The 18,729-nt window shown below is 53.1% G+C and overlaps 1 protein-coding gene across 3 annotated transcripts in view; it reads left to right on the forward strand.

Moving 5' to 3' along the window:
* The window catches only part of HRH2 (histamine receptor H2), a 52,318-nt gene that overhangs the window by 24,061 nt on the left and 9,528 nt on the right, over nt 1-18,729 (forward strand). The window contains exons 2-3 of one of the 3 annotated variants that reach the window (XR_002006231.4): nt 574-2,173; nt 9,080-9,215. Coding sequence is in view for 2 of the 3 variants with exons in the window: in XM_063706968.1 (XP_063563038.1) it covers nt 1,098-2,173; nt 3,281-3,398 (1,194 nt within the window). In the remaining variant the exon portion in view is untranslated. The other 2 variants (XM_063706968.1, XM_019028619.4) reach the window with 2 other exon arrangements.

Raw genomic sequence — 18,729 nt, forward strand, 5'->3', positions numbered from 1 at the left:
CTGCAAAGGCAGAGCCGAGCCGTCACAGGCTGTGAGGCAGAACGTGTTTATTACCTGACCCTTTTCTGAAAAAGTTTGTCGGCCACCGCCTTAGAGTATGATCACATTTTGCCAAACAGCAGCACCAGATACGGTTCTCAGCACTTCGGAGGAGTAGATTCATTACATTTGTTTATTCGTTCATTCATTTTATCCTTTATTCATCAGATGCTTAATGTCTATCTGTGGGGCCAGGCACCAGGAACCAGCAGAGAACAAACAGATGCAGGCCTTCTTCTTGTGGAGCTGAAAGTCTGTGTCTAGATCCTTCTTTTCTCAGTGCAAGCACTTCCAGCCTTTCCAACTCTTTCTCACGAGTCTCAGTGTCCAGCCCCTTGCATCCTGCCTCCCTTCTGCCTCCCCAGTATGTATCCTGATTGCCCAAGTCCCTCCCAAAAAGAGGTATCCAAACTGGTCCCATACTTCCTGGGGTCTTGCCGAGAGGTTGAGATCTAGGAGAAGGACACATCTTGAATTGGGTCATGCTTTCTATCTGGTTTCAAGGTGCTTAACATCCAACCTTTGCCTTTTCAGCTCCTGCCCTCCACTGACTCCAGAGAGGGAGATCCCCAGTACTTGACTCCATCACGCAGATGGGAGCAGGCACCAGCTATGGAGAGGGATACAGCTGCGTCTCCACATGACCCATCCTGCATGACACCAAAGCCACCGCCAGACAGTGCCTCGGATTCTATGCAAAACCTGGGAAGCGGAGACCTACCCCAGCCCCGGGAGGAAGCTAGCTCTTCAGGGGACCGTCTGAGGACTGGAGTTTCATCCATGAACCTGGCTTCGAGGCCTTGCTTTTCTCTCTTCTTCATTCATATTCATTCCCAACACCTTAGAAGGTGTTGCTTAATTTATTTCTAGAAAAGCAGCCCAGAGTCAGTCATTGAAGCCTTCCCCACCCCCTGGCCAAAAAAAAAAAAAAAAAAAACTGGACACATTTTGGATCTGTTGGGAGCTTGGAGTCCAGTGGTTGGCATAATTGTCACATTGGGAGCAGAGAAGAAGCAACCAGGGGCCCTGATCAGGGGACTGAGCCGTAGAGTCCCAGGATGGCACCCAATGGCACAGCCTCTTCCTTTTGCCTGGACTCTACCGCATGCAAGATCACCATCACCGTGGTCCTTGCAGTCCTCATCCTCATCACGGTTGCTGGCAATGTGGTCGTCTGTCTGGCCGTGGGCTTGAACCGCCGGCTCCGCAACCTGACCAATTGTTTCATCGTGTCCTTGGCTATCACTGACCTGCTCCTCGGCCTCCTGGTGCTGCCCTTCTCTGCCATCTACCAGCTGTCCTGCAAGTGGAGCTTTGGCAAGGTCTTCTGCAATATCTACACCAGCCTGGATGTGATGCTCTGCACAGCCTCCATTCTTAACCTCTTCATGATCAGCCTCGACCGGTACTGCGCTGTCATGGACCCACTGCGGTACCCTGTGCTGGTCACCCCAGTTCGGGTCGCCATCTCTCTGGTCTTAATTTGGGTCATCTCCATTACCCTGTCCTTTCTGTCTATCCACCTGGGGTGGAACAGCAGGAACGAGACCAGCAAGGGCAATCATACCACTTCTAAGTGCAAAGTCCAGGTCAATGAAGTGTACGGGCTGGTGGATGGGCTGGTCACCTTCTACCTACCGCTACTGATCATGTGCATCACCTACTACCGCATCTTCAAGGTCGCCCGGGATCAGGCCAAGAGGATCAATCACATTAGCTCCTGGAAGGCAGCCACCATCAGGGAGCACAAAGCCACAGTGACACTGGCTGCCGTCATGGGGGCCTTCATCATCTGCTGGTTTCCCTACTTCACTGCGTTTGTGTACCGTGGGCTGAGAGGGGATGATGCCATCAATGAGGTGTTAGAAGCCATCGTTCTGTGGCTGGGCTATGCCAACTCGGCCCTGAACCCCATCCTGTATGCTGCGCTGAACAGAGACTTCCGCACCGGGTACCAACAGCTCTTCTGCTGCAGGCTCGCCAACCGCAACTCCCACAAAACTTCTCTGAGGTCCAACGCCTCTCAGCTGTCCAGGACCCAAAGCCGAGAACCCAGGCAACAGGAAGAGAAACCCCTGAAGCTCCAGGTGTGGAGTGGGACAGAAGTCACGGCCCCCCAGGGAGCCACAGACAGGTAATAGCCCTAGCCATTGGTGCACAGGATGGGGGCACTGGGAGGGGATGCTACTGATGGGAATGATTAAGGGAGCTGCTGTTTAGGTGGTGCTGGTTTATGTTCTAGGAACTCTTCATGAGCACTTTGTAAACACCCTCTTGCTTAATCCTCCCAACGGCCCCCAAAGGTAGAACTTAGCTCCATTTTAAAAGGAGCACATTAAAATTCTCAGAGGACTTGGCAAGGGCTGCACAGCTGGGGCCTGAAGAGTGGTCACCGTGGTCACCTGACTTCGGAACTCGCAAGCCCTTCTTCCCAGCTACATTGTCCTTACAATTAGAAGTCTTAGGTTTGAAGCCTGACTGCCACTGAGGAGTTGTAAGTGTTCAACCAACCCCTCCAGGATAGCACTCAAGTAACCATGTCACCAATGCTGCCACCTGACGGGCCTGTTGTGGGGTTAAATGAGAAACTCAGCTCAGTTCAGCATTTATTGAGCACCTACTATGCATCAGCTCTTACCGTGGGGGGGTGTAAGTTGGTGGGGAAAGAGGCCAGTGGAGTCAGAAAGGTGGGGCCTTGAAGGCGGCTGAGTTTGGGCATGATACTGTAGATTTTAGGAAAGGTGAAAGAGTTAGAAGCAAGGGAAAGGGTAACTTAAGCAGATCTATGCTTTAGAAAGAGGGCTTTGGGTACCCCTAAGATGTGGACCAGAGGATGAGACTGTAGACGAGGGGGTTGTGGCACTGACTCATGAGAGAGGAAAGAGAGGAAAGCAAAATCAAGGAGGCCATCGATCTTAAAAGCTTGCAGACTCTGGGATGTTCAGAGTGCGGGAGATGCAAGGGAGGACAACAGGATTTCCCCTCCCAGAGGGCACCAGGCGGAAAAGATGTACAGAATCAGAATGAGATTTGGATAAATTCACTGGTGACAAAGCCAGTGCAGGATCTTAAGGGAAACCACACCAAAGACCTGAGTGGCACCGAGGAAGCTCGCTGTGAGGAGAGACAGCTTACTGGTCTGGGCTTTAGCTTCTGAGAGGAGCAAATGAAAGAATGCTCAGAGGATACCTGGCACATAGAAGTTGCTCAATAAATGTTGCTTTCCTTTCTCTTCCCACAGACCATGGCTTTGCCTTCCAGAATGCTGGTCTGTGGAACTGATCCATTCATTCATTCATTTGTTCATTCATTCATTTGCAAACATTCATCCAATTCCTACCACATGCCAGGAATTATGATGAATACTGGGGATGTAGAAATGAGATTTTTTGGGTTTATGGTGATGAAGTTACAGAAAATCAATGGCACAGCCCTGGTCTCAGCTCTGCCATCACTCAACTTGTATCTTGAGCAAGTTCCTCCCCATCTCAGGCCTCAGTTTCCTCATCTCATAGAGAGTTGGTCTTCCCTCACCGGGCTTCCTACTTGCCCTCCAGAGTTGCCTGAAGCTCACATGAGCGAAGGGACATGAACATGCTCTGCCATCTCCCCATAGGACATAAGTCCACGCTGGAGCGCTGAGCATCAGACTCAAGAAAAGCTTGCGTGGATATTGCAGGCCCACCAACAAGGGCTCCAGGTTCTGGAGTTGTGGAGGCAAAACTGCCTAGTGAGAACCCTACATATTCCCTCTGGTCCTTGCAGCTGCCACCCCCATTCCCAGGGGTGGAGTGTCCCTCCATAGACTTGGGTCCTGGGCCCTCTGCTCCTTCACCACTGTCCATCTGAAGCAAGCCTGGTTGCTCCTGCACTGAACTGTGGCCTCGGGCCCTGGACCCTGCCCTCAAATCCACCCTCCAAGTGCACACCTGGAAACTTCCACTTCCAGCCCTGATGGGTAAAACGCCCACCTACCATATCCTTGCGCAATCTCTTATTCAGGAGGCAGCTGGAGTGCAAAGCTGACTTAGTTCACAAAGTATAAAAAAGTACAGGGATGTGGTTCAGCTAGAAGGTGGTTGCCACTCTTGGGTTTAGTCTTGTATATCACTTTGTGCTGCCATTACTTGTTTGAGCCCTGGGTTAATAAGCCGCCTTTTCAGTTGAGTCCTTAAGGGAACTTATTCATTCAATAAGCACTTAACAACAATAGCTAACATTCATTGAGCATCCACTACTGGCCCGTTTCAGATGTCTGACATTGTTTCTAGGCATTCGTTGTTCTTCAGGGGCATCCTACTCCCACCCCTGCACCAAGTGCTAAGGGCACAAAGTGAGATAGAGCATCTTCCACCCTGTGCCACCCTCGGCCACCTGCAATTGCTCATGGTCTAGTTAAGAAGCTGACCGGTCAGATTCCGAGCCACACATGCCAAGGATTGAAGCCCAGATGGGGCTGGCGCATGGGCCCGGGAGCCCATCCCGGAGAGGAGACCTCTGAGCTTTTAAATGCAAACGAGAAAGACCCTTTCATCCAAGGCAGGGCTGGACCCTTGAGACTCAGGGCCTCACTTCATCCTCAACACAACCCTGGGAAGCAGGGACTTGCTTAATCTCCACTTTATAGGTGGGAAAACTGAGGCGCACAGAAGTCAAGTAAACTGCCCCCAAGGGATACAACCCAAAGTTGCGATCTGAGCAACAGCAGAAATAGCAGCGCCTGCCGCAGACTGTCCTCCGGGCTGCCGGCATGCTGCAGGGTATGAGTGTCCATCTCCTGCTCTGATCCTCGTGGGCACCCTGGGTGGGGGGCTGTGAAGAAACCAGGGCCAGCAGAGAGGTGGTGCCTCCCAGGGTCATGCATGCAGCCGTGGAGGCAGGGCCAGAGCCGAGTCCAGAGCCCATGCTCCTGGAGATCACGGCTATGGTCTGTCCTCCAGCCCCCAGGAGCAGGGGCAGAGGGCTTTGGCAGAGAAGGGTGGGGGAGCCAGTCAGAGGGCCCCACACTGTGGTTGAGGGCATGGAGGGCGGAGGTAGCCAAGAACAGCCAGAGGTTGATATTCCCACCAAGACTGCCAGGGCGATCAGGGCCTCATGTGTCCCTCGATAAGCTCGGCTGCCAGTTTCCCTGCTGGCTGATAGCATGTCCTCCAGCTCTCCGTCTGGGGACAAACCCGCACTGACCCAGAGCCGTTATCACTGCCAAGATTGGGCTGTCTGCCTGAGCCAAGAATTCCGAAGGGAACGGAGCCAGCCTGCCCTGGGTGGGGTGGGGGCACCGTCGGCCAAGGGGTGACTCCAGAAGATAGAGTGGCCAAGCTGGCTGGTCCTCCCTTCCCTGTGGCCAACCAGCAGCCACCCCACAATGTTCCTGCCCAGCCTCTATGAGTGCTCTTTGCAGCACACTCAGGGCAGCTCACCCCACAGTCAGGGGCCCCGGCTGGTCCCACCATTCGAGAACCTGCTGGCTGCCTTGTGGGCAGACACCATCCGCCCCTTCCTGACCCCTACTGTCCACCCCTCATCACCTCTCCCCTGCCTCCTCTCAGATACCTCTGCTCCCAGCCGCTCCCTGTCTGCTCCATCACTCACAGTGAGCTCCCTAAATTATGAATCTCAGTGTAGTGCCCCTGCTCAGGACCCTCCTCTGCCTCCCACGGCCGCCTGCACATAGGTAGCCCTGTGTCCATTTCCTGTGGCTGCCATAACACATCCCCACCAGCCTAGTGGCCAAACACAACACACGTTATTCCGTTGCAGTTCAGGAGGCCGGATGTCTGAGATCAAGGTGCTAGCAGGGCTGGTTCCTTCTGAAGGCTTCCAGAGAGCCTCCCTTTCCTTACCTTTACCCACTTGTAGGCAGCCTGCATGCCTTGGCTCAGGGCCCCTCTCACATCACTCCAGCCTTTGCTTCCAAGGTCACGTCACCTTCTGCTCTGCTGTAGTCAGCTCTCTCCCTCTACCTCCTTGTTAGAAAGACACTCGCAATTGCACGGAGGCCCGCCTGGGTAACCCATGCTACTCTCGAGCCTCAGCTTAAATTCCATAACGTCATCGAATCTGCAAAGTCCCTTTTGCCGCGTAAGGTAACGTTCTCAAGGGATTAGGATGTGGACACATTTGGGGGCCATTATTCAGCCTCCCACAAGTCCCAACCCTCTGGCCTGTCCTGATTTGGTCCCTGCCCACCGTCCTGCTGCCCTTCCTGCCACCTCCCCAGGCCCAGCCACCATCCTCTGCCCCAGCCAGAATAAACCACCCAGAGCTCAGTGAGAAGCATTTACCAAGGACTTGCCACCTGCCAGCACTGTTTGCAGTAGAGCAGTGAGAAAGGCTGAGGCCCTCTTCTCATAGGAATGTTACTCTACAGCAGGCGTTGTCACGGCGTGGCCCCCACCAGCAGGGGACTCCCAGAAACAGAGGAGCTGGCCTGGGCCGCCAGCCTTAATGAGTGGTAGAGCTAGGATTTGAGCCCGAGTCTCTCTGATCCCAAAGCCTAGACTCTAGGACGAAATGCTGTCTGGATTTGAACTTGGCCCTGTTTTTGACTATCACCCCAGTGCTAGCCCTACAGATACCAGATACGGAAAATGAGGCACAGGGAGGCAAGTGACCCGTCTGAGGTGTGAAGCAAGCTCAGGAGAGGCTGGGAGGAGAACCCTGTGTTTCTGGACCCCTGCCGAGGTCTCTTTGAGCCCTTTCCCCACCCATTCTCTTGTTCATGGTAATCTCCCAAGGCAGGAGATAATATTCATTAGCACCTGGGCTATCACAGTCTCCGGGCGTGGCCCTTCCTCATGCCTGCACAGTCCCTGGGCCTTTGCCTGTGGCTTCAATACTCCTGATGCCTGGAGGGCTGCAGTCACAGCTGGTGCCTCCCCACTCCTTCCAGCTCTTCTTCTGTCCCCCAATCAGCCCAGCATCCCAACTGGCCCCTGACTAGCTCTCTGAATTTGCTCTCCTTCCCTCTGAGAGGTTTTCAGGCATAAATTGGATTATACTCCACTTCTATTGCTTAGAGTAAAACACCAAATTCTTATCCCTGTCTCCAAGGCCCTGCCCTGCCGCGACCTCCTCTCCTGCCCCTCTGGCCCCCCTCAGTCCATGTGGTGTCTAACCCCATGCAGGCCCCCCTCAGCCCAGGCCCCCTTCTTCCGCCTCTCGACTTATCCTATTGGCTTAACGTCTGCTCCCCCTAGATCATAAGCTCCATAGGACAGGTCCCTGTCTGTGGTGTTCACTACTGGACCCTAACACGTGGCACTGTGCCTGGCACAGAACAGGCCCAGGAATATTGCTGATTGAATAAATGAATGAGTGGATGTCTTGTTATAGGCCCCCAGCAACCCTGAGAAGTGAACCCACCCCCACTGTAGAGATTAGGAAACCACATCTGTAAGAGGGAAGTTCCAGAAACCTCATAAGAACTCAGAGATTCCTGCTTCCCCTTTTTAGCTTGGATGTCACAATAAGTCTCCCTCCAAATACTGGCATCAGAGGCAGGCTTCCTGGCAGAATCCAGTACCAGCTCTGAATCATAGAACCTCGGGGTGGGAACAGACTAACCCCTCTCCAACTCCAGCACAGATGAACCCGGGAAGGTGGTGCAACTTCTGCCCAATAGCACAGACAGCGAGCTTCTGAGTCAGGATGGGAATCCGGAGTTCCCAACAACCTGGACTGCATCCACAGCATCACCACGACGTGTCCTGGTTTGGCCAGAAGTCAGGGGCACAGCTTGAGGAGCAAGGCTGACTTTGTCTTTTGCTCCAAATCCAATCTCAGAAGATGAGGCTGCAACCATGTGTCTGATACACACACTTCTGAAGAAGAGCTGTTGCCCAGAAGATCAGTTTCCTTAAGGGTCTGAATGTGTTCACCCCTTCACGAGCCCCAGCTTGTTAACTTATACATCCAGCTTAGTGAAATGCTCCCTTTAGCACATGGTTCCAGCGTTCCTGCCCGGCCTCTATGAGTGCACTTTGCATTACACCCAGGGCAGCTCACCCCACAGTCAGGGGCCCCAGCTGGCCCCGCCACTCGGGAACCTGCTGGCTGCCTTGTGAAGCTGCTGCCCCATCTCACAGCTGCTGGGGGTGCTCTCCTGGGGTGTTGGAGGGTGGGTCTGCCTAGTATGAGTCATGGCCCCACCATTTACAGGTTTGATAACCTCAGGCAAGTCACTCTCCAGTCTGAGCTGCAGCTTCCTTACTGTAAAATGCTGATAATCATCAGACTTCCATGGAAAATGAGAAAAGGTGTAAGGGGCGCAGACATTTAGCATCATTCCTGGCATGTGACAGGTACTTCAGCAAACGAGAATTTTCATTCTTCACCATCTATCTCTTTTTCTTGTTCCTGTCTGTCTGCCTGCCTGCCTGCCTTTTTCTTTCTTTCCATTTTATTATAACAGTTTTATCAAGCTACATTTGACATATTATAGGATTCACCTGTTTAAAGTGGACAGTTCGGTGGTTTCTAGCACATTCATGGAGTTGTGCATCTACAATCACAATCCGTTTTAGAGCATTTCATCGCCCCCCAAAAGAAACCCTGCACCTCTGAGCTGACCCCCACACTCCCTGCATTCCATTCCCTGCACCTTCACACCGAGGTGGCCACGCATCTGCTTTCAGCCTCTCTGGATCTGCCTGTGTGGCATTTCATGGAATAGGTGCTCTTCTGTGCCTGGCTCCCCTCACTTAGCATAACATTGCCACGGTGCTACCTTTATTTTCCGCCTTTTCTTCCTTTGTCCCTTTCTTCCATCCTTTTTGCTGTGATTTTTCCCTCCCGTCTGTTTCTTCTTTCCTTCCCTTTCTTCCATCCAAGGGCCCATTTTTCCTTCCCCAAGTGTTTGGGCTTTAGGGCAGCTCGTGGCCGCTGCAGGCCCTGGGTGGAGAGCTCGAGGCTGCATCATGGGCCACCGGAGCCCAAATCCCTGCCCGCCCAGCTTCTCAGGGCCTGCACTTCTGCACAGCGGCCACGCGGAGCAACGGCGCAAGCTCACAGTTAATCCTCTTCCTCTTTGTCTCTTCAGAGAGTTTGGGGAGTGAGAGCCCCTCCCACTCCTGGAGAGGAAGTCAGGGGAAGGAGAGCAGAGAGGAGGTGGGAAGCCCTTTACAGCCTCAAAAGTCAAGGAGAATAAATCGTGGCCCCCCAGGAGTCATTGAAAGGTAGAGAACCTTCCTGCATGGGTCTGGGAATGGTGACTGGAAGCCAGCTGGAGGCTCTGGCTTCTACCTGTGAACCCCTCCTTCCCCTCCCCTGCCCTGCCCTTGCCCTGATCTACACCTCCTGGCTCCCTCTGAGCAAGTCTGAAGGCGCTGCCTTCCCAGGGACCGTGATGGGGCGGGAAGGGGCACCATGCCTTCGGGGCCACTGCTAGTACATTTGTACCCTTAAGAAGGAGCACAGCGGCTGGGCGTGGTGGCTCATGCCTGTAATACCGGCGCTTTGGGAGGCTGAAGCAGGTGAACCACCTAAGGTCAGAAGTTTGAGACCACCCTGGCCAACATGGTGAAACCCCATCTCTACTAAAAATACAAAAATTAGCTGGGCGTGGTGGTGTGTGCCTGTAATTCCAGCTGCTCAGGAGGCTGAGGCAGGAGAATCGCTTGAACCTGGGAGGCGGAGGTTGCAGTGCATTCCAGCCTAGGTGACAGAGCAAGACTCCATCTCAAAAAAAAAAGAAAAAAGAGAAAAAAAAAAGGAGCACAGAAAGGTGAACAAATGAGGAAAAGGCCCTTCCTCCAGGGGACTCGGCCCCAGGGTGCACAGCCTGGCAAGCAGATGGAGGGCTGATTGCAGGCCCTTGACCCCTTCACCTGATGCTTTTGTGCAGAAAACGGCCTACACAACCGTATGGGGGCTGCATACTTTTGAGACCCTTCAGGAGACAGCCCAGCAAAAGGCAGGAGTTAGAAAGCTTTTCCTGCAAAGGGCCAGATAGTAAATATTTTAGGCTGTGCAGCCCATTCAATCCCTGTTGCAGTGCTGCAACTCTGCCCTTGTAGGGTGAAAGCAGCCACAGACCGTACATAAATGGATGGAGATGGCTGTGTTCTCATAAAACTGTATTTATGAACACAAAAATTTGAGCGGCATATCATTTTCACAGGGTCACGAAATGTTATTCTATTATTTTTCAACCATTTCAACAAAAACAGATGGTGGGCTCAATTTGCCTGTGGGCTATCATTTGCCAACCCTGGCGTGGGGGAAGAAATGTGTGCCATTTCCAGCCCCTGGCTCTGTGACCTTGGGCAGGTGGCTTGCCCTTTCTGAGCCTCAGCTTGCTCATCTGCAAAATGGGGATAAAAATGCCTGCCTGAGAGAATTAGGATAAGATTTAGCACCGATTTCTGCAAAGTTCCTGGCACAGAGCAAATGCTTAGTAAGTGGCAGCCTTTATTTATTTTTTTTCCCCATGGCCCATTTGCCAAGGAGCAGCTGGAAAGTTCAGGGCAGGCTCTGTGGATTTATGTCTCAGCTGTGCTACTGAATTGTTCCAGGGGGGTCCTGACCCTAAGCCTGGTGCCCCCCATCTGAAAACGGGAGACTTGGATCGGTGTCCGGGGACCATTCCAATACTAACTATATATAAATACTTAACAACGGAGAGAGCGTGCCAACCCCCCAACTGTGTTGTGTCAAGAATCTTCTGGCAAGGGTGGTGAGGAACGTGTTTTTCATACTAATGAGTCGCTCGAAGTGTGGAGGCAAATTCAGTAAAGCGTGTTCTTGTCACGACTTGAGTTGCCAGTCCGGGAGCCAGGGGCAGGTGAGGGTGCAGGCTGGGCATAGGGCGGGACTGCAGAGACAGCCCCAGCCATGGGGAGAGGAGACCAGACCAGACTTTCTCATTCCACTGCCACAGATTGGCTGTGTGAGCTTGGAGAGATCGCATCCCTCTCTGAGTCCCAATTTCCCCATCTGTAAAAGAGAGCTAAGAATTCTGGCAGCTGTCCCTGTCCCTGAAGCAGCAGTGGTGAGTCACAGGGCTCCCTGTTTTGGGGGGTTCATTACGCTCACAGTGGCTGTTTGTGGCAGAGCATTCAGAGGGTGGAAGGGGGTGTGCCTGCATTGCAGGGTGTGCACAGCCCTTGAGGCTCTCCTGGGGCATAAGGACCATTCCCTCCCCACCCTGCCTGGAGATAGGAAGTCGAGGTGGTCCCGACTGCCAAAAACTGGCACGTGGTGCTAGACAACCATCAGTGTGCCTGCTTCTCCTGTCTCTGATCCATGTAGAAATTTGCAGAAAGTAGCGAGGGCCTCACAGATGGGACGTCGCAGGTCCATGGAGGACACTCAGTCCCTCCTCACGTGAGGACTGACCACATCCCTTTGTTACCCAGGGTGGGTGGCCTGGCTGTCCCCAGTGCCCAGAGGATTCAAGGAACTTCTTCTCATGCTGAATCTGGAGACATAGAGTTTTAAAACTTACTGTGAAAATGGAAGATAAAATGGAAAGTCATAGAGAACCCCATGTCTGTTGCCATCCTTCCTAGTCCCTGAAGTCATAGCTCTGTGCTCCCTTCCCATCTTGGTCCGGGTGCAGACATGGCCTTAATATCATGGTGGTAAGAGGATGCACATGCTCTTGTTCTGCCCCGCTTTTGTTCCACCTGGTGTTCGTTCCTGAGCAGACTGCATGTCTCTCCCTTTTGTGGCTGCTGAGTTTCCTGCTGTCTCCCCCATTCACTCGTCCCTTACCAGACACTCTCGCAAGCTGGGAAGCTATTTATGACATGGCAGTGGTCTGTTGCCAGAGCTCTGAAGGCTGACCTCCCCAATTTGCTGGCTGGCTGACCTGGAGCGAGTGACTTCCTCTCTCTCAAACTCTTGTGTCTTCTTCATCTGAAAAATGGGGCTGATCATTCCAGTGCCTCCCTCCCAGGGCTGGGGAAGGACCAATTGAGTGAGTGCCCTTGCCCCAGGAGTGGAGCTTGGTGCACACACCTGGCTGCACCCAGGTGTAAGATACTTTGTTTTATTCTGCTCCAGGACCTCATAGGCCACCACTTCACAGATGATGGAAAAACTTAAATTTTCCAGGTCAGGGAGCTCAGCCACTTCCAGTAGTAAACATGGTGGCTTTGGAAGTGGCATGCAGTCCATACAGGCTTCTCTCCCCTTCCCACCTGCATCCCCCCAGTGTAAGTCCCCGGAGGCTGTCTGGCCCCAGTGGCATTCTCTGGGCCACTCCAGACCTGTCTTGTCAGCTTCTCTATCCATGGCACCTGCATGGACATAGTCGGCCAGCTCCTGGGCTCTCCCTGGCACTATCCAAAGCCAGCTACATCCCCCTGCAGGCCTTGACCTCTGCTATGGGCCCCCACCCCTAGGACACCCTAGCAGGCAATCCCCAAGGCTCAGCCATGTGCTCAGGCTCACTGTAGGCTCTGCGAGATTTTGACGATCTCCTGCAGCCCCTGTGGAGGAGAGGGAAGAGGAACTGGGGTGCAGCATGAGGCCTCCTAGCTGCTATTTCTGTTTCCCTACAGGGGCCCCTTCCTCTGAGACAGCCTTGTCCTGAGCCTCTAGATTGCAAGTGGAGCATAGCCTCTGTGCTTTCAGACCCCCCAAACTCACCTTCCAGTGACCCCAGCTCCTCTGTAATCTGGTTTTTCACCCAACCGGAGAGTGTTGGGGGTAGGAAGCAGGGCCCAGGCTAGCATCTGACTCAGCCTACCACCCCACTCCCCAGGTGGTGCCCCCTCCGCCCTGGGTGGTGGGGAACGGCTCACAGGGGCTCTTGCAAACCTAATGCACGTTGACGCTCTCTCCACCGTTTCTGTTTGGGACTTCCGAAATTGTCTCTGCCCTCACCTGCCATTGCTGCCTGAGTGGCAGGGCCCGTGCCGATGACACAGACAAGCCAGGGCCAGGAGCCATGCAGTCTCCCTGCATTGCAAAGTCCAGCCCAGCCTGCCCCACCTGACAAGCATCTCATGCTGCCCAGCACGTTGACCCTCTCCCAACAACTGCCTGGTAATTGTAACTACTAACCATCGCTGCCCTGGTAACGGTTGAGGCTGGAGTCAGACTTCAGGGAGCTGGCTGACCTTGGGCCCGCTGATTAACCTTTCCAAGCCTCGGTTTCTTCACTTGTCAAAGGGGATGTTACTAGTACCTGTTTCAAAAAGTTGTTACAAGGATTAAAGGAGCGAATAATACAGAGGCTGGAGAACAGTGTCCGGCACCCAGTGAGCCCCAGAGGTCACCAGCTCGCGCAGGAGTAGGTGCGAGAAGACCCTTCCCTATTGTTGCATCTGGCTGTTGTCTCCTCTTCACCCTATGATAAACATCTTCATGCAGGGAACACTTTGTTTCTTTCAGATTATTTCCCTAGAAACGGAATTTCTGGAAACAGTTACTGGCTAAACGGGAGGGGTATATGAAGCCTTGTGCTACACTTCCCCTCACTATTTTCTGGACAGGCTATGGGGGCCTCCCTGCTGCCAGCCACATCGGAAGGTTATTACTTCCTCGAACCCACATCAGCAAGAGGGCCCTAGAAGTGCTGCGGGAGCGGCAGACTAAGGCAGAGGGTGTAGACCTCAAGGAGAAGGGGCCACCAGCATTTAAGGATGGGCCAGGGAACAGGGAAGAGGGGAGAGGAGTCTTCGAAGGGGCTGAGGAGGAACCATCTGAGAGGTGCCCAGGTCCAAGGCCTGAGCCAGTCAGAGGCTACAGAGCCAGTAAAGGTCTCAAACCAAAGAAACTGGCACAGCGATTCAGGGGCTACACCCAAGACACAGCGCTCAACAGCCCAGGTGATTCCCAGCTCTGCCAGGCACTGCTAAATGCCCAGGGACAAACAGCAGGCCTCTTTGAACCTCAGTTTCCCCATGTATGAAACGGGCATGACACTTTGCCTGCCTCACAGGGCTGGGATGTAATGAGGGATGGTGACTGACATTGAGAATCACCTGTGTGTGAGCCACCGTTGGCATGAGTGGGCAGGGGCCTGGGAGTTTCCTTCAGTTTGAAAAAAACATTTCACAGTTTTGAGGAGAGGGTACGTCAAGTCAGCCCATCTCAAAGTGGTAGTTATTGAAAAGTTCGAGCAGCAGGGCAGGGTGAACACTGTCCAGCACTTGGGAGACCTGAGTGTGACCCCGATTCTGGAGCAGTGTGGGCCAACTCTGGGCCCCCTCTGAGCTCCGCCTTGTGCCTTATAAGGCAGGGAGCCCCCCACTTTGCCGTGGGGCCACCCTGGACTTCTCAAGGCTCCACCACTCACTGTGAGTCCCGGGCAAGTGACTGAAGTTCTTTGGGCCAAGACTCCCTCATCTGTTAGAGAGAAGAACAGGATAAATATCTGTCATATCGATCATGTGGAGGTTGTAAAAGTTAAGTGACAGTGTGGATGTTAAGGGTCTCCTCCATGCACACTCTTGTGGTTTTGTTGCCAGCAATCTTAGGTCCGCAGCAGGAAGTGGATGGCAGGGAGGTGGGGGAGGGGCTCCGCAGGAAGTAGGGCTCCCACACCTTTACTTCTTCCGTGGGACCTGCTGCAACACACTCAGCGCCACCTACTGGCCGTGTGGCCCCCTGGCTGGGTCTTCTAACCTCTCCTGTGCCTCAACTTCCCCTTCTATAAGATGGGGAGAATCTCAGCACCTGCCCCATGGGGTTGGGGTGAGAAGGAACTGAGTTAAGACCTAGAAAATGCTAGAGCCGGGCCGCAGTGCAGCAGGAGCTCAGCGGATGGTGGCCTCCCGTGGTAGCTCTTAGGGCTCAGCACAGGGTTTGCACCTAGCGGAGGTGGCAGGATCCCGGTCCCTCTGCTCACCAGCTGTGTGACCTCGGTCAGGGCACTCAACCCCAGGGAAGGCCGGTCCCCTCTTCTGTTAAGTCCCCCGCTGGCATGACTGCTGGTGGGGGTGAGGGGTCCCAGGCTGAGCACACACTACATGCTCAAAGACAGTGCTGAGTCACAGATTTTGCCTGAAGTTTTACCTTTAAAGAGGATGCCCATGAAAATTGCCCAGACCCACCCCCTGCAGCCTCATCTCTCCTAGCAGTGAGTGAATATGCCTTGCCAGAGAGGCAAGCTCCCTTCCCCATTCCCCCGCTGGGGTATTCACCACCCCACACAGTCACAGAATTTGAAGAAGAGCTGTCCGGGTCACAGACTTAGTCCAGTCGTTGTTCAATTCCTGACACTCCCCTGCTCTACAGCCTTTAGTGGCTCCCCAGTGCCTGCCAGATCACACACAAATTCCTCAATCAAGACCTTCATACTCCGACTACAGAATCCCTTTCTGCCTTTCTCATCTCTTCAGCCCCACGCTTCTTCCTCTTCAGCTGAGATAGGCCATTCCCTGTTCTCAGAGCATATCCCACAGCTCAGGCTGCTCTCTGCCTGAAGAGCCTTGCCCACCTCCCCAAACACCCCTCATGGCAACAGGCCCAACTCAAATGCCACCTGCTCCATGGAGCCTCTTGTGAACTCCAGAGCCAGAAATGGCCATACCATCTTGCTGGTGCACGCCCACCCACACTCACAGGCAACACACCCATGCACACTCAGGCACTGGAGCGCACACACGCTCTTGCGTGCAAGCAGACCTGCCCCTGTGTGTAGTTTACACGTGTGCATACACTGGCACACTGACCTGCACACGCTCGCTTACAGGCTCACGTTATGCACACATGCAGTTTTGTTTTCACACTGCAGCAATTAACCCAAAGATTTTATCACCCTTAAGTTGCTGGAGACCAGCAGCCCTGCCCAGATCATCTCCGTGTCCCTCGTATTATCCGTCTGTGCCGTTTTGCCTAATCCATTTAGTCTGCCCCACAGGAAGCAGCATGTCACAGTGGGAGAGAAGCACGCTTTGAAGTCAGATAGCCCTGGGTTCAGATTTGAGCGTTGCTACTGTGTGACCTGGGGCAGCCCTTACCTACGTGGAGCCTCACGTTCATGGTCTGTTAAATGCACACACTTGTTCTCGCTTTATCATGCCATGGAGACAGTTAAACAGAAAAAAAAAAACAGAAAAAAAGATGCAAAACACCCAGCTCAGGCCCCAGAACACGAGCACTTAGTAAATGCTACTTCTTGCCAGTCGCTTATTCATTCACCAGCAAATCCAGGGATCCTGCTAGAGCCACAGCCAACCCCCTCCCTCTCGCAGCCTCCCGGTCAGGTCTGAGGCTATAGCTCCTGAGTGTTCAGGGATATGTGCCCCAGGAGCTCCCTTATCAAAATTCCCTTTATGGGCCTAAAGCTCCCAGACCCACACTTTCCCTTTGTCATGGAAAAAATGTAAAAGGGGTTAAGGCCTGTGACTGACAACTGTTGATCTCAAGTAAGTCCCACGGGGTTCATTTCACCTCATTGGGTGCAAAAGCGAACCCAGAGTGTTTGCAGAGCTCTTGCTGGGAGTCTCCCCGGCCTGCTCAGCAACCGCTCACGCTGCCTGTCAACGCAGGATGAAGTGAGCCCTGCCTTGAAGGGACATCCCTGCCATTCGCACTGCCCCTCAGTCTCCTTCAAAGCAGACCCTGGGGGCAGGCAAACCCTCTGTGCTTACTTCCAGAAAACCAGGAGAAGGCCGTGAGAAAAGAATTCCTTTCATGGGCAGAGGGCTGAAGTGTGGTCATTTGGGCATATTGGGTAATGTTGGTTTGTGACAGGAAGCAAGGGGGAATGAAAAGAACACTGTGATTGGTCTCCAGGTGACTTTGTGTCCTGAAATTTCCACCATGGCGTATTTTAAAACAACCAAAAAATAAGTATGGCCTAGAGAAAAGGGTCGCCTCCAATTTTAGCAATAGCCTAAGGCAATGAGAAAGACCCCTGTGAGGTGGGTTGTGGCTGGCCCCAAGGGCAGCAGCCGTCCCCTCTCCTCCCCAACCTCCTCCACTTCCATTTCCTCTTAAAGGAGAGACCTGCCAGTTCCCAGGATGCAGGTGAAACCGACCCTCTCAGTCTGGGGTTTCTTGTGTGTTGTTCAGTACAGGATCAGCCCAGAGCCTCAGCACCCAGTCCCTCTACTGTCGGTTTTTTGTTTTTTGTTTTTGTTTTTGTTTTTGTTTTGTTTGTTTGTTTGTTTGTTTGAGACAGAGTCTCACTCTGTCGCCCAGGCTGGAGTGCAGTGGCGTGACCTCGGCTCACTGCAAGCTCCGCCTCCTGGGTTCACTCCATTCTCCTGCCTCAGCCTCCCGAGTAGCTGGAACTACAGGCGCCCACCACCATGGCCGGCTAATTTTTTGTATGTTTAGTAGAGACGGGGTTTCACCGTGTTAGCCAGAATGGTCTTGATCTTCTGACCTCGTGATCCGCCCGCCTCGGCCTCCCAAAGTGCTGGGATTAGAGGCGTGATCTACTGTCAGTTTTTAGGGACCCTCAGGGACAAAGCATTTACAAAGGAGGAGAAAGAGAAGGAGGATTCCCTGAAATTTCAAAACATTCCACTTCTCCCATCTCATCTCATGGCTCTGACAGCCTCTTCTTCAGGACTGTCCCTGTTGTACAGATGTGGAGAGGGACTGAAGAATGGAGAGAGACGGAGAAGTGTGAGACCCAGCAGCAGGGGATGAGGAAGGCTCAGACAGAATGCGGAACTCCTGGTTCGGAATCTCACACCTCCTCCCATTCACTCCTAGCATGCAGTTGCTGCTCAGATATTTGTTGAAGTGGTAAACCTCCCTCACTGTCTCCCTCAAGGGTTCCTGCCCACAAGGCTCTTACAGGCTGGCAGTGAGAAGGTAGATGGTGAAATAAAGCCAGAAAGTGGGTACCGGCTACCGGAGACAGCCGGGGAGAAGCTGGACTGCCTCTGACCATCTGTGAATTTGGGAAGTTAGGAGACAGGAGAATCACTATCCAAAACACACATGAACACCTACTGTAAACTTGGACAAGGTAGATGATGAAAGATCCAATGCCTGGCTTTATGACACTCCTGTTTAGTCCAGGAGACAGACAAGTAAGCTGACACCTAACCCAGGGACATAAGTGCCTCGGCAAAGGGGCTGCAGGAGCCAGGAGGGAACCAGTAATTCTGGGAGACCTCAGAGACAGCTGCCCAGAGGAGATAATACTGAACAGAATATTGAAACAGGAGAAATTGGCCGGGCACAGTGGCTCAAGCCTGTAATCCCAGCACTTTGGGAGGCCGAGGCAGACAGATCACAAGGTCAGTTCGAGACCAGCCTGACCAACATGGTGAAACCCCGTCTCTACTAAAAATCATAAAAAAAAATTAGCCAGGCATGGTGGCATGCACCTGTAATCCCAGCTACTCAGGAGGCTGAGGGAGGAGAATTGCTTGAACCCGGGAGGCGAAGGTTGCAGTGAGCTGAGATCGTGCCACTGCACTCCAGCCTGGGTGACAGAGCAAGACTCTGTCTCAAAAAAAAGAAAAGAAAAACAGGATAAATTGGCCAGCAAAGAAGAAAATACAGGAATTTAAAGCAGTGGGAATAACAAAAATCTGTGCAAAAGCACAGATGCAAGAAATAGCAGGATAACACATACAGATGGTGGTTCTGTCTGATCATTTGTAGGATAAGCAGTGGAGGGAAATGGGAAGGGGCACTGGCATTCATCATCCGTTGTCCTCACATTAGCCCTGTGAGGTCGCTATTATTAACTCATTTCACAGATGAGGAAACTGAGGCTCAGAGCGGGGCTGAGCAAAGCTACCCAAGCAGCTCTGAAACCGGGTCCTG

This window comes from Gorilla gorilla, chromosome 4, assembly GCF_029281585.2.
Source record: "Gorilla gorilla gorilla isolate KB3781 chromosome 4, NHGRI_mGorGor1-v2.1_pri, whole genome shotgun sequence".
Taxonomy (NCBI): domain Eukaryota; kingdom Metazoa; phylum Chordata; class Mammalia; order Primates; family Hominidae; genus Gorilla; species Gorilla gorilla.